The following is a 12824-nucleotide window of genomic DNA, read 5'->3' on the forward strand; positions in this document are numbered from 1 at the left end:
CTTTTGACAGAGATGACGCTTGAATCAGGATGTCGTCCAGGTAAGGTACTACTGCAATGCCCCTTGGTCTTAGAACCGCTAGAAGGGACCCTAGTACCTTTGTGAAAATTCTCGGAGCAGTGGCTAATCCGAATGGAAGTGCCACAAACTGGTAATGCTTGTCCAGAAAAGCGAACCTTAGGAACTGATGATGTTCCTTGTGGATAGGAATATGTAGGTACGCATCCTTTAAATCCACCGTGGTCATAAATTGACCTTCCTGGATGGTAGGAAGGATCGTTCGAATGGTTTCCATTTTGAACGATGGAACCCTGAGAAATTTGTTTAGGATCTTGAGATCTAAAATTGGTCTGAATGTTCCCTCTTTTTTGGGAACTATGAACAGGTTGGAGTAAAACCCCATCCCTTGTTCTCCTATTGGAACTGGATGAATTACTCCCATCTTTAACAGGTCTTCTACACAATGTAAGAATGCCTGTCTTTTTATTTGGTTTGAAGATAATTGAGACCTGTGGAACCTTCCCCTTGGGGGTAGTTCCTTGAATTCCAGGAGATAACCCTGAGAAACTATTTCTAGTGCCCAAGGATCCTGAACATCTCTTGCCCAGGCCAGAGCAAAGAGAGAAAGTATGCCCCCCACCAGATCCGGTCCCGGATCGGGGGCCATCCCTTCATGCTGTTTTGGTAGCAGTGGCAGGCTTCTTGGCCTGCTTACCTTTGTTCCAGCCTTGCATCGGTCTCCAGGCTGGTTTGGGTTGAGAAGTATTACCCTCTTGCTTAGAGGATGTAGAATTAGAGGCTGGTCCGTTTCTGCGAAAGGGACGAAAATTAGGCTTATTTTTAGCCTTAAAAGACCTATCCTGAGGAAGGGCGTGGCCCTTTCCCCCGGTGATGTCTGAAATAATCTCTTTCAAATCAGGACCAAACAGTGTTTTACCCTTGAAAGGGATGTTAAGCAATTTTGTCTTGGAAGACACATCCGCTGACCAAGACTTTAGCCAAAGCGCTCTGCGCGCCACGATAGCAAACCCTGAATTTTTCGCCGCTAATCTAGCTAATTGCAAAGCGGCATCTAAAATAAAAGAGTTAGCCAATTTAAGTGCTTGAACTCTGTCCATAACCTCCTCATACGAAGATTCTTTATTGAGCGACTTTTCTAGTTCTTCGAACCAGAAACACGCTGCCGTAGTGACAGGAACAATGCATGAAATTGGTTGTAGAAGGTAACCTTGCTGAACAAACATCTTTTTAAGCAAACCCTCCAATTTTTTATCCATAGGATCTTTGAAAGCACAACTATCTTCTATAGGAATAGTAGTGCGTTTGTTTAGAGTAGAAACCGCCCCCTCGACCTTGGAGACTGTCTGCCATAAGTCCTTTCTGGGGTCGACTATAGGAAATAATTTCTTAAATATAGGGGGAGGAACAAAAGGTATGCCGGGCCTTTCCCACTCCTTATTTACTATGTCCGCCACCCGCTTGGGTATAGGAAAAGCATCGGGGGGCACCGGAACCTCTAGGAACTTGTCCATCTTACATAACTTCTCTGGAATGACCAAATTGTCACAATCATCCAGAGTAGATAATACCTCCTTAAGCAGTGCGCGGAGATGTTCTAATTTAAATTTAAATGTTACAACATCAGGTTCAGCTTGTTGAGAAATTTTTCCTGAATCTGAAATTTCTCCCTCAGACAAAACCTCCCTCCTGGCCCCTTCAGATTGGTGTGAGGGTATGTCAGAACAGTTATCATCAGCGTCCTCTTGCTCTTCAGTGTTTAAAACAGAGCAATCGCGCTTTCTCTGATAAGTAGGCATTTTGGATAAAATGTTTGCAATAGAATTATCCATTACAGCCGTTAATTGTTGCATGGTAATAAGTATTGGCGCACTAGATGTACTAGGGGCCTCTTGTGTGGGCAAAACTGGTGTAGACACAGAAGGGGATGATGCAGTATCATGCTTACTCCCCTCATTTGAGGAATCATCTTGGGCAATATCATTATCTGTGGCATCATTGTCCCTACTTTGTTTGGACACTATGGCACAATCATCACATATATTTAAATGGGGAGAAACCTTGGCTTTCATACATATAGAACATCGCTTATCTGATGGTTCAGACATGTTAAACAGGCTTAAACTTGTCAACAAAGCACAAAAAACGTTTTAAAATAAAACCGTTACTGTCACTTTAAATTTTAAACTGAACACACTTTATTACTGAAAATGTGAAAAAGTATGAAGGAATTGTTCAAAATTCACCAAAATTTCACCACAGAGTCTTAAAGCCTTAAAAGTATTGCACACCAAATTTGAAAGCTTTAACCCTTAAAATAACGGAACCGGAGCCATTTTTACATTTAACCCCTATACAGTCCCAGGTATCTGCTTTGCTGAGACCCAACCAAGCCCAGAGGGGAATACGATACCAAATGACGCCTTCTATAAGCTTTTTCAGTGGTTCTTAGCTCCTCACACATGCATCTGCATGCCTTGCTCTCCAAAAACAACTGCGCATTAGTGGCGCGAAAATGAGGCTCTGCCTATGACTAGAAAAGGCCCCCATCTGAAAAAGGTGTCCAATACAGTGCCTGCCGTTTTTTTTACAACAATCCCCAAGATTATAATAACTATTAAGAGTTATAATCTGCCAAATATGCTTAGCAAAGTAATCGTTTTAGCCCAGAAAAATGTCTACCAGTTTTTTAAGCCCTTATAAAGCCCTTTATTCTTTTACTTAATCTAAGAAAATGGCTTACCGGTCCCCATAGGGGAAATGACAGCCTTCCAGCATTACATAGTCTTGTTAGAAATGTGGCCAGTCATACCTCAAGCAGAAAAGTCTGCCAACTGTTTCCCCCAACTGAAGTTACTTCATCTCAACAGTCCTGTGTGGAAACAGCAATCGATTTTAGTAACGTTTGCTAAAATCATCTTCCTCTTACAAACAGAAATCTTCATCTCTTTTCTGTTTCAGAGTAAATAGTACATACCAGCACTATTTTAAAATAACAAACACTTGATTGAAGGATAAAAAACTACATTTAAACACCAAAAAACTCTTAACCATCTCCGTGGAGATGTTGCCGGTGCAACGGCAAAGAGAATGACTGGGGTAGGCGGAGCCTAGGAGGGATCATGTGACCAGCTTTGCTGGGCTCTTTGCCATTTCCTGTTGGGGAAGAGAATATCCCACAAGTAAGGATGACGCCGTGGACCGGACACACCTATGTTGGAGAAACAAATGCGTTAGCTAGCTTAAGTGCTTTAAGCTTGTTCAGAATTTCATTCAATGGAGCTGTGCGAATGGCCTCTTCCAGAGACTCAAACCAGAATGCCGCCGCAGCAGTGACAGGCGCAATGCATGCAAGGGGCTGTAAGATAAAACCTTGTTGAACAAATATTTTCTTAAGGTAACCCTCTAATTTCTTATCCATTGGATCTGAAAAGGCACAACTATCCTCCACCGGGATAGTGGTACGCTTAGCTAAAGTAGAAACTGCTCCCTCCACCTTAGGGACCGTCTGCCATAAGTCTCGTGTGGTGGCGTCTATAGGAAACATTTTCCTAAATATGGGAGGAGGGGAAAAAGGCACACCAGGTCTATCCCACTCCTTGCTAATAATCTCTGTAAGCCTTTTAGGTATAGGAAACACGTCAGTACACACCGGTACCGCATAGTATCTATCCAACCTACATAATTTTTCTGGAATTGCAACTGTGTTACAATCATTCAGAGCCGCTAATACCTCCCCTAGCAATATGCGGAGGTTCTCAAGCTTAAATTTAAAATTAGAAATCTCTGAATCCAGTCTCCCTGGATCAGATCCGTCACCCACAGAATGAAGCTCTCCGTCTTCATGTTCTGCAAACTGTGACGCAGTATCTGACATGGCTCTCACCTCATCCGCGCGCTCTGTCCTTAACCCAGAGCTATCGCGCTTGTCTCTTAATTCTGCCAATTTAGATAATACTTCTGTCATAACAGTAGCCATGTCTTGCAAAGTGATTTGTAAGGGCCTCCCTGATGTACTTGGCGCCACAAAATCACGCACCTCCTGAGCGGGAGGCAAAGGTACCGACACGTGAGGAGAGTTAGTCGGCATAACTTCCCCCTCGTTGTCTGGTGATAATTTCTTTACATGTAAAGATTGACTTTTATTTAAAGTAACATCAATGCAATTAGTACACAAATTTCTATTGGGCTCCACATTGGCCTTTAAACATAGTGAACAAAGAGATTAATCTGAGTCAGACATGTTTAAACAGACTAGCAATGAGACTAGCAAGCTTGGAAATACTTTTCTAAATAAATTTACAAGCAATATAAAAAACGCTACTGTGCCTTTAAGAAGCACAAAAAGCTGTCACAGTTGAAATAACAATGAACCAAAATAGTTATAGCAACCAATTTTTCACAGTAAATATATTAAGTTAGCAAAGGATTGCACCCACCAGCAAATGGATGATTAACCCCTTAATACCCAAAAACGGATAACAATTTAATAGTTAACGTTTTTAACACAGTCAAAACACACTGTCACAGGTCTGCTGTGACTGATTACCTCCCTCAAAATGAATTTTGAAGACCCCTGAGCTCTCTAGAGACGATCTGGATCATGGAGGATGAAGTAGACAGATTGTGACTGAATTTTTACTGCGCAAAAAAGCGCTAAAATAGGCCTCTTCCACTCATATTACAACAGTGGGGAAGCTCAGATAACTGTTTCTATGCAGAAAACAAAGATGGCCATGTGGTAAAAATCATGCCCCAATAAGTTTTATCACCAAGTACCTCACAAAAAACGATTAACATGCCATTAAACGTTTTGAACATACATTTTAAAAGTTATGAAGTGTTATTAATAAGCCTGCTACCAGTCGCTTTTACTGCAGTTAAGGCTCATACATTATTTCAGTATTAACAGTATTTTCAGAGTCAATTCCATTCCTTAGAAAAATACATTCAGTGTACACACACTCATCAGCCTAATACCAGTCGCTATCACTGCATTTAAGGCTGAACTTACGTTACATTGGTATCAGCAGTATTTTCTCAGTCAATTCCATTCCTCAGAAAAATAATTTACTGCACATACCTCGTTTGCAGGGGGGCCCTGCATGCTATTCTCCTTTTCTGAAGTTACCTCACTCCTCAGATGAGAACAGCTAGTGGATCTTAGTTACGTCTGCTAAGATCATAGAAAACGCAGGCAGATTCTTCTTCTAATGCTGCCTGAGAACACCACAGACCTCTCACAGCGACCTATCTTTAGTTAGGCTGCAAGAGAATGACTGAATATGACATGTGAGGGGAGGAGCTATATAGCAGCTCTGCTTGGGTGATCCTCTTGCAGCTTCCTGTTAGGAAGAGATATATTCCATAAGTAATGGATGACCCGTGGACTGACTACACTTAACAAGAGAAATAATTTTAACTACATATATTTACTTTGGTCAATACTTGGAATGAACTCTCAGATATAGCAGTGACTAACACAGTAAACAAATGGAAAATGCTCAGAGTAAGCATCAGAGTCCTCTAATCATAACATATATACAAGGAGCAAGCAGTGCATACTTAAACTCTACTCAAACAGCAATAGTAAAATGCATCAGCCCAGCCATAGCTGCGTAAGGTCACCTGGTGATGATGCATTGTCAAAGGATTTGATGAGTGTCTTGACTGTAGGTGTGGGTTCCGAAGAGGTAGATGACCTACGGCTCAGACCCATTCCCTGTCTTAAGGCTGCAAGGTCCCTCTCAACAGCATTCATGTAATTATACACCCGGCCACGTTCTTCCTCCTGCCTGTAAACAATGTTCATATTTATTATACCTTTCTTTATCTGTGTATTTTAAAGAACCATTAAATATAGTAGAATTGTATAATTCACAATAAAAAGACAATGCACTTACTCTGAATTTCAATTTATTCAGATTTTTTTCTGAGAAATTTAAAAGATTGCTTTATTTCCCAGCCCTCAAAATCATGTGATAGCCATTAGCCAATTACAGACTCAAAAAGTATACACTGTGGACTTTTGCACATGCTAAGTAGGATCTAGTGCCTCATAAAGTGTACATATAAAAATATTATTATTTTTTTAACTGCATGCTCTATCTTAATCATTAAAGTTTAATTTTGACTTTAGTGTCCCTTTAAATAGTTATATTCCTAACACACTAGTATTAAAATTGAAGTCACAATATATTTGACATTCACATGGGTCAAAAATAAAATAAAATCTGTTTTACACATCTCCATGCTTACTTGCGAGATGCTGCATTTTCCAGCTCTTTAGCAAGTTTCTCATTCTTCTCCAGTGCCTCATGGAGTCGCCTCTTCAGCTCCCCTATCTCCTCCTGTGCTTCTGATTTGATATCATTAGCGATAACCACAGCAGTCTGAAGATCAGCTTGAAACTGGCGCCATTCAGCTGACTCCTCCTAAGACAGTCACAATATAAAAATGAGTTTGATCTATCCTGTCACGTGTGCTAAGGAATCACTCTAAAATCAGAAGATATGAAAGAAAAAGCAGGGTTCATGGTTTTTATTAGGGTTGCACCAATACCATTTTTTTATGACCGAGTACAAGTACTGATACTTGGTTTCAAATACTCGCCGATACCAATTACCGATACTTTATTTGTGACAGTTTACCAAGCACAATACAGACTAATTATTTAAGATTCCTTCTTTATAATTATAAAGGACTGTAATTCAAAAGACATTATGAAATTATGTCACAAAGTTCACTGAACATGTTTATAAAAAAAAAAAAAATTACAATAAAATATTACATTTAAAGGGGTGATACAAATGGGTTGTAGGGCTGTTATATAACATCAATCTGACATTTGTATGGAGGTTCGACTTGAACAGTCTTTCACTTTCCACACTACTGCATGGGGCAGAAATATATTTTTGGGCCATTTTAGCCAGACCTGGAAATCTGTTTATTAACTGCCCAGTACTTCAGGGGTTTGTCTGAACGAGGTACAGTGATCTCTCTTACAATAATACAAATAACAGCAATTTGTATTAGCAATGTTTAGTTTAGTCTCCACTCCAGTTTAAAATGAAATGGGAACATGCAGTTTAAAAAAACGCCACAAGATATCATATGGGTAGGAAGTGGAGGTATCGGTTTAAGTATCGGTGCATTTGCACGAGTACAAGTACTCATGCAAATAATTGGTATCAATGCAACTCTAGTTTTTATTTATTAAAAAAGAAAAAAAAAAGAAAGAAAAGAAAATAGGTTGCGAGGTAGACCTTTTACTGATGTAGTACAACAAGCAGAATATATTTTGGGGTGTGCCTTTCCATGCTTTGCTCATTTCTTACCCTTAACTTCCTATTCAGTATTTTGATCTCACGCTCCATGTCATGTTTCTGATCTTGCAGCTTCTTTACAGAGTCTAGCATAACAATAAGGACAGTAAATGAAGATAAGTACAAGGACACACGTTATTCAATAATCCCTGGAAAGTTAAAGGTCAAAGAATCTAGCTCTCTGCATAAATAGTTCTTATAATGAGTTAAAGATATAAAGCCCCGTGTGTATTTATTCAATCTTTGGAAAAAGGAAACTTTATTAAAAGCACATGCCAGCACCATATTAGACTCTGTTTGTGACGTGCCTCCAAAACAGCCCTATACTGACACCTCCTCTAGGGAAGATTTATGTCTGCAGGGGACAAGACGTGCTAGCCTTGCAGGCTCATTGTTTCAGGCAGGAAGACAGAATATCTTGGAGGCGAGCAGCACGTACAGTACAGGATGCCACCCCTAGGCAGTATATGACCAGGTCACCAAAGATCCTGTAGATTCTGCATCTGGGCAAATGTCAGAATGGAAGCGGAAGAGGCTTGAAATAAATTTGTTGCATTCATACTGTACAAATTCACATAATATAATTACATCAGCTTATGTGATAAGAACAGTATTAACATGAGATGGTAGCCCTGACCTATACTACCTTCACAATGTGCCTTCTTTGTGTTGTTGTCATGCAAATGATCCAGTAATTAAATACCAAGCAGTTAAGTTGTGAAGAACTGACATCAACTTAAAAAATATTCTAAGACATGCCCTAAGATAAAAATGTATGCTGCTCTTTTGACCTACAGTATCATTTAGCAAATATACTAGACACAGCTTGTGTTATACTGCCCCCTGCTGGCAAATAAAAAAGTGCTTACTCTCAAGGTCAGATATAATGAGGTTGTCATGCAGTTTCACAGCTCTGTGCTGCTCCACCTCATCCTCCAGTTCAAATATTGTTTCTTTCATGTCACTGTTCTCTGTCTCCTTCTCTTCCAGCTCCCCCCGTACCTTCTCCAGCGCCATGGTAAGCTCAGATACCTGCTTCTCTGCTTCAACTCGAAAAGCTCGATACTCATCCTCCAACTGAAACATAAGAGATTGATGTTAAGACAGGAGGAAAAATAAAATTGTGGGACAAATAGTGACTAATTGACAGAGACTTAAGACCACCCCACTAATGTTCCCTGAGATATACTGTTCTTAAATCTGTCAATAAAACATTCCTTTTTAATTGTCATTGTTAACCTGTAGTTCATAAGATCCATGCATCAGCCAAACTAGTTGTTGGTTCATAGGAATTCTTTCGATAAAAAGTTCCATGTCCTCACCTTACCAAAGGCATCCTGAAGGCGGCTGATATCGCTGCGTACATGTGACAGCTCCTCTTGTAGACTTTCCGCCAGGTTTTCAGCTTTTTCTTTGTCATTGCGCACACTTTCCAATAGGTTCTGAATGTGAGCGGTGTCCCCAGAACTGTGTATTGAGTAAAGCTCTGACACTCTCTGCTTTTCTTGCTCCAGCTGTGCTTTTAGCCGTGCACACTCGGACTGCTCTGAACTAAGTGTAGCCTTGTATTCATCCAGAGTAGCAGCTAGGGCCTGCTTCCCCATCTGTTCAGCTTCAGCAATACGCTCCATATGGTGGTTCCGCTCCTTAAGAGCACGGATCACATCCTGTGCTTCTTTGTTATCTTGTTCAGCCATTTTTAGTGTGTTGCTCAGGTGCTGCTGTACTCCTAAAAGCTGTTCCCGCTCAAAGCGTCCATTGTCTGCTAACTCCATATAGCGCTGTTCAAGTTCAAGGTAGCGACTACTTTTTAAGTCTTCATCTAGAGAGTAGACTACATGATGCTCATCCAACAGTGCACGAGCATACTCAAGCTGGCGGCTGAACAATGCTAGCTTATCACTCTGTTGGCATAGTGAGTCCATCAGGATGACCTTCTCCTCACCTAATCTCTCATTCTCACTGTTCAGCTCCTGTGTAATCTGTTGCAGATCAGCTAGCTCCTGCAGTGTGGCCTGCAGCTCTTCAGATGTACTGTGCTGATTTTCCTCCATTTTAAGTATACGTTCAGTTAGACAGGCAACAGATACCTCACTGGTATTCCCACTGCTGCCTTTCCGAGATCGATCAGTACTTGGAAGGCCTTCAGACTCTGATGATGACGAGGGAGCATCCAATGCATCATCACTAGAGGTGAGCGGCTGGTAAACCTCACTGCATTCACTGTCTAAATTGTCCACAGAACTGCTTCTCCTTTCCCCAGTTAATGTACAGTCATCCTGGCTAAGAAGATCTTCCATAGAACCAGGGGCTGAACCCTCAACAGAGGAGGCTAGATTCCCTCCTCCACAGTCACTGTTGCTGCCAGGAGCAGGGCTCATGGACTGGTAGACATAGAGTTTATCAGCAACATCAGGCTGCTGCCCTAAAGAAAATCCTAACGCGTTCAGTCTATCCTTAAGCATGCGGTTCTCACTCTTTAGTTGCTGCAACTCCTCACGTACAACTGCATTCTGTTCTTGCAGTTGCATAACAGGTGGTTCCTCTGGACTTTTTTCAGAGAGGTCCAGTCCAAGCTGTGATCTTGTGTCCCTCAACTCGGAACGAAGCAGTAGGATCTCAGAATCTTTCGTTTTGGCCATGCTTAGCAGTTCCTTCACTTTGGCCTCCAGAGCTGCCCGGTCACTAATCTGGTTATCTGATTTGGATTTGCTCATACGGTGAATGTCTGATTCTGTGCGCCCCCTAGATCTCTTACTGGGAGCAGAGACATCACCTGAGGTGAGCCCAGATCCTTGGGGCTTTTTGCTGGCATTTAGGCGAGAACGTTCACGTATTCTCTCACGAGATGATCCAGCCTCTTTGGCCCCTGAAGAACCACTGCGCTTGTTGCTGGAGCTGCTGCCTGTGACATATAAATAAGTGAAAGTGAAAAAAAACCTAACAAAAATCTGTATAATTCAGAAGTTATTTTTTGTTAATTATACAACAAGTGGCAACATTCAGCTGCCGCACACCAAATCCAGAATTCTAAAATCAAAACATTCTAATATGCAAACTTTTTCACTAATATTTAAAAAAAAAAAGATAAAAAAACATCATTTATGTAAGAACTTACCTGATAAATTCATTTCTTTCATAGTGGCAAGAGTCCATGAGCTAGTGACATATGGGATATACATTCCTACCAGAAGGGGGCAAAATTTCCCAAACCTCAAATGCCTTTAAATACACCTCCAACCTCACTCATACCTCAGTTTAACTTATAGCCAGTGAGGTGTAAAAAGAGTAAAAAGCCTAAAAAAAGAGGAACAGGATATATAAAGTGATATATATATATAAAAAAAAAACATAACCCTAAATAATATTGGGTGGGTCTCATGGACTCTTGCCACTATGAAAGAAATGAATTTATCAGGTAAGTTCTTACATAAATTATGTTTTCTTTCATGTAAGTAGCAAGAGTCCATGAGCTAATGACGTATGGGATATAATACCCAAAATGTGGAAGTCCACGAGTCACTAGAGAGGGAGGAATAAAATAAAAACAGCTATTTTCGCTGAGAAATTAAATCCAAAAAAAAATTAAGTTTTCTTAAAAATTTCAAAAAAACTCAAATCATAGGCACTAGAATCAAACTAAGACAGCTGCCTGAAGAACCTTTCTACCAAAGGCTGCTTCCGAAGAAGCAAACACAACAAAAATGGTTACATTTTAGTACATGTATGCAAAGAAGACCAAGTTGCTGCTTTGCAAATTTGATCAACTGATGCTTCATTCTTGAAAGCCCAAGATGTGGCGACTAATCAAGTAGAATGAGCTATAATACGCTGAGGCGGAGACTGCCCCGCCTTCAAATAGGCTTTGTGAATCAAAAGCTTCAACCAAGATGCTAAGGAAATGGCAGAGACTTTCTGACCTTTTCTGGAAACAGAAAAAATAACAAAAAGACTAGAAGTCTTTCTGAAATCTTTAGTAGCCTCAACATAATATTTCAAAGCTCTTATCACATCCAAAGAATGTAGACCTTTCAATAGAATTCTTATGATTAGGACACAAGTAAGTAACAATAATTCCCCTATTGTTATTGTTAGAATTCACAACCTTTGGCAAAAATGTAAACAAAGTCTGCAAAACAGCTTTATCTTGATAGAAAATCAGATAAGGAGACTCCCAAGAGAGAGCAGACAATTCAGAAACTCTTCTAGCAGAAGAGATAGCCAAAAGAAATTAAACTTTCCAAGAAAGTAAATTAATATCCAAAGAATACATAGACTCAAAAGAAGGAGCCTGCAAAATCTTTAAAACCAAATTAAGACTCCAAGAAGGAGAAATTTATTAAATAACAGGGTTGATACGAATCAAAGCCTGAACAAAACAGTGAATATCAGGAAGCTTAGCAATCTTTCTATGAAATACAGAAAGAGCAGAGATTTGTCCTTTCAACGTATTTGCAGACAAACCTTTATCCAAACCATCCTGAAGAAACTGTAAAATCCTAGGAATTCTAAATGAATTCCAAGAATAATCATAAGTGGAGCACCATGAAATATAGGTTTTCCAAACCCTATGATAAATCTTACTTGAAACAGACTTACAAGCCTGTATCATAGTGTTAATTGCGGAGTCAGAGAAACATCTATGACTAAGAACTAAGCATTCAATTTCCATGTCTTCAAATTTAGAGATTTGAAATTCTGATGGAAATCTGGGCCTTGAGACAGAAGGTCCGCATACCAGAACCTGTAAGGCCATGCTGTTTATATTAGAAACACATACGATTGTTCAATTATGATCTTTGAGATCACTTCCAGAGGTGAAAAAAACACAATTTATGCTTACCTGATAAATGTATTTCTCTTGTGGTGTATCCAAGTCCATGGATCATCCATTACTTGTGGGATATTCTCATTCCCAACAGGAAGTTGCAAGAGGACACCCACAGCAGAGCTGTTATATAGCTCCTCCCCTAACTGCCATATCCAGTCATTCGACTGAAAACAAGCCGAGAAAGGAGAAACCATAGGGTGTAGTGGTGACTGTAGTTTTAATTTAAAAATGACCTGCCTTAAAATGACAGGGCGGGCCGTGGACTGGATACACCACAAGAGAAATAAATTTATCAGGTAAGCATAAATTGTGTTTTCTCTTGTAAAGTGTATCCAGTCCACGGATCATCCATTACTTGTGGGATACCAATACCAAAGCTAAAGTACACGGATGAAAGGAGGGACAAGGCAGGTACTTAAACGGAAGGTACCACTGCCTGTAAAACCTTTCTCCCAAAAATAGCCTCCGAAGAAGCAAAAGTATTACATTTGTAGAATTTTGAAAAGGTATGAAGCGAAGACCAAGTCGCCGCCTTGCAAATCTGTTCAACAGAAGCCTCATTTTTAAAGGCCCAAGTGGAAGCCACAGCTCTAGTAGAATGAGCTGTAATCCTTTCAGGAGGCTGCTGTCCAGCAGTCTCATAGGCTAAG

At 40.2% G+C, this 12824-nt stretch overlaps 1 protein-coding gene across 1 annotated transcript in view; it reads right to left on the reverse strand.

The window, feature by feature from the left end:
* The window catches only part of SPECC1L (sperm antigen with calponin homology and coiled-coil domains 1 like), a 215214-nt gene that overhangs the window by 61575 nt on the left and 140815 nt on the right, over positions 1-12824 (reverse strand). The window contains exons 4-8 of the mRNA XM_053701992.1: positions 8666-10248; positions 8213-8420; positions 7356-7429; positions 6277-6452; positions 5647-5813 (exon numbers count right to left, since the gene is read on the reverse strand). Coding sequence (XP_053557967.1) covers positions 5647-5813; positions 6277-6452; positions 7356-7429; positions 8213-8420; positions 8666-10248 — 2208 coding nt within the window. The remainder of the gene's footprint in view (positions 1-5646; positions 5814-6276; positions 6453-7355; positions 7430-8212; positions 8421-8665; positions 10249-12824) is intronic.

Source organism: Bombina bombina, chromosome 2 (assembly GCF_027579735.1).
Source record: "Bombina bombina isolate aBomBom1 chromosome 2, aBomBom1.pri, whole genome shotgun sequence".
Taxonomy (NCBI): Eukaryota; Metazoa; Chordata; class Amphibia; order Anura; family Bombinatoridae; genus Bombina; species Bombina bombina.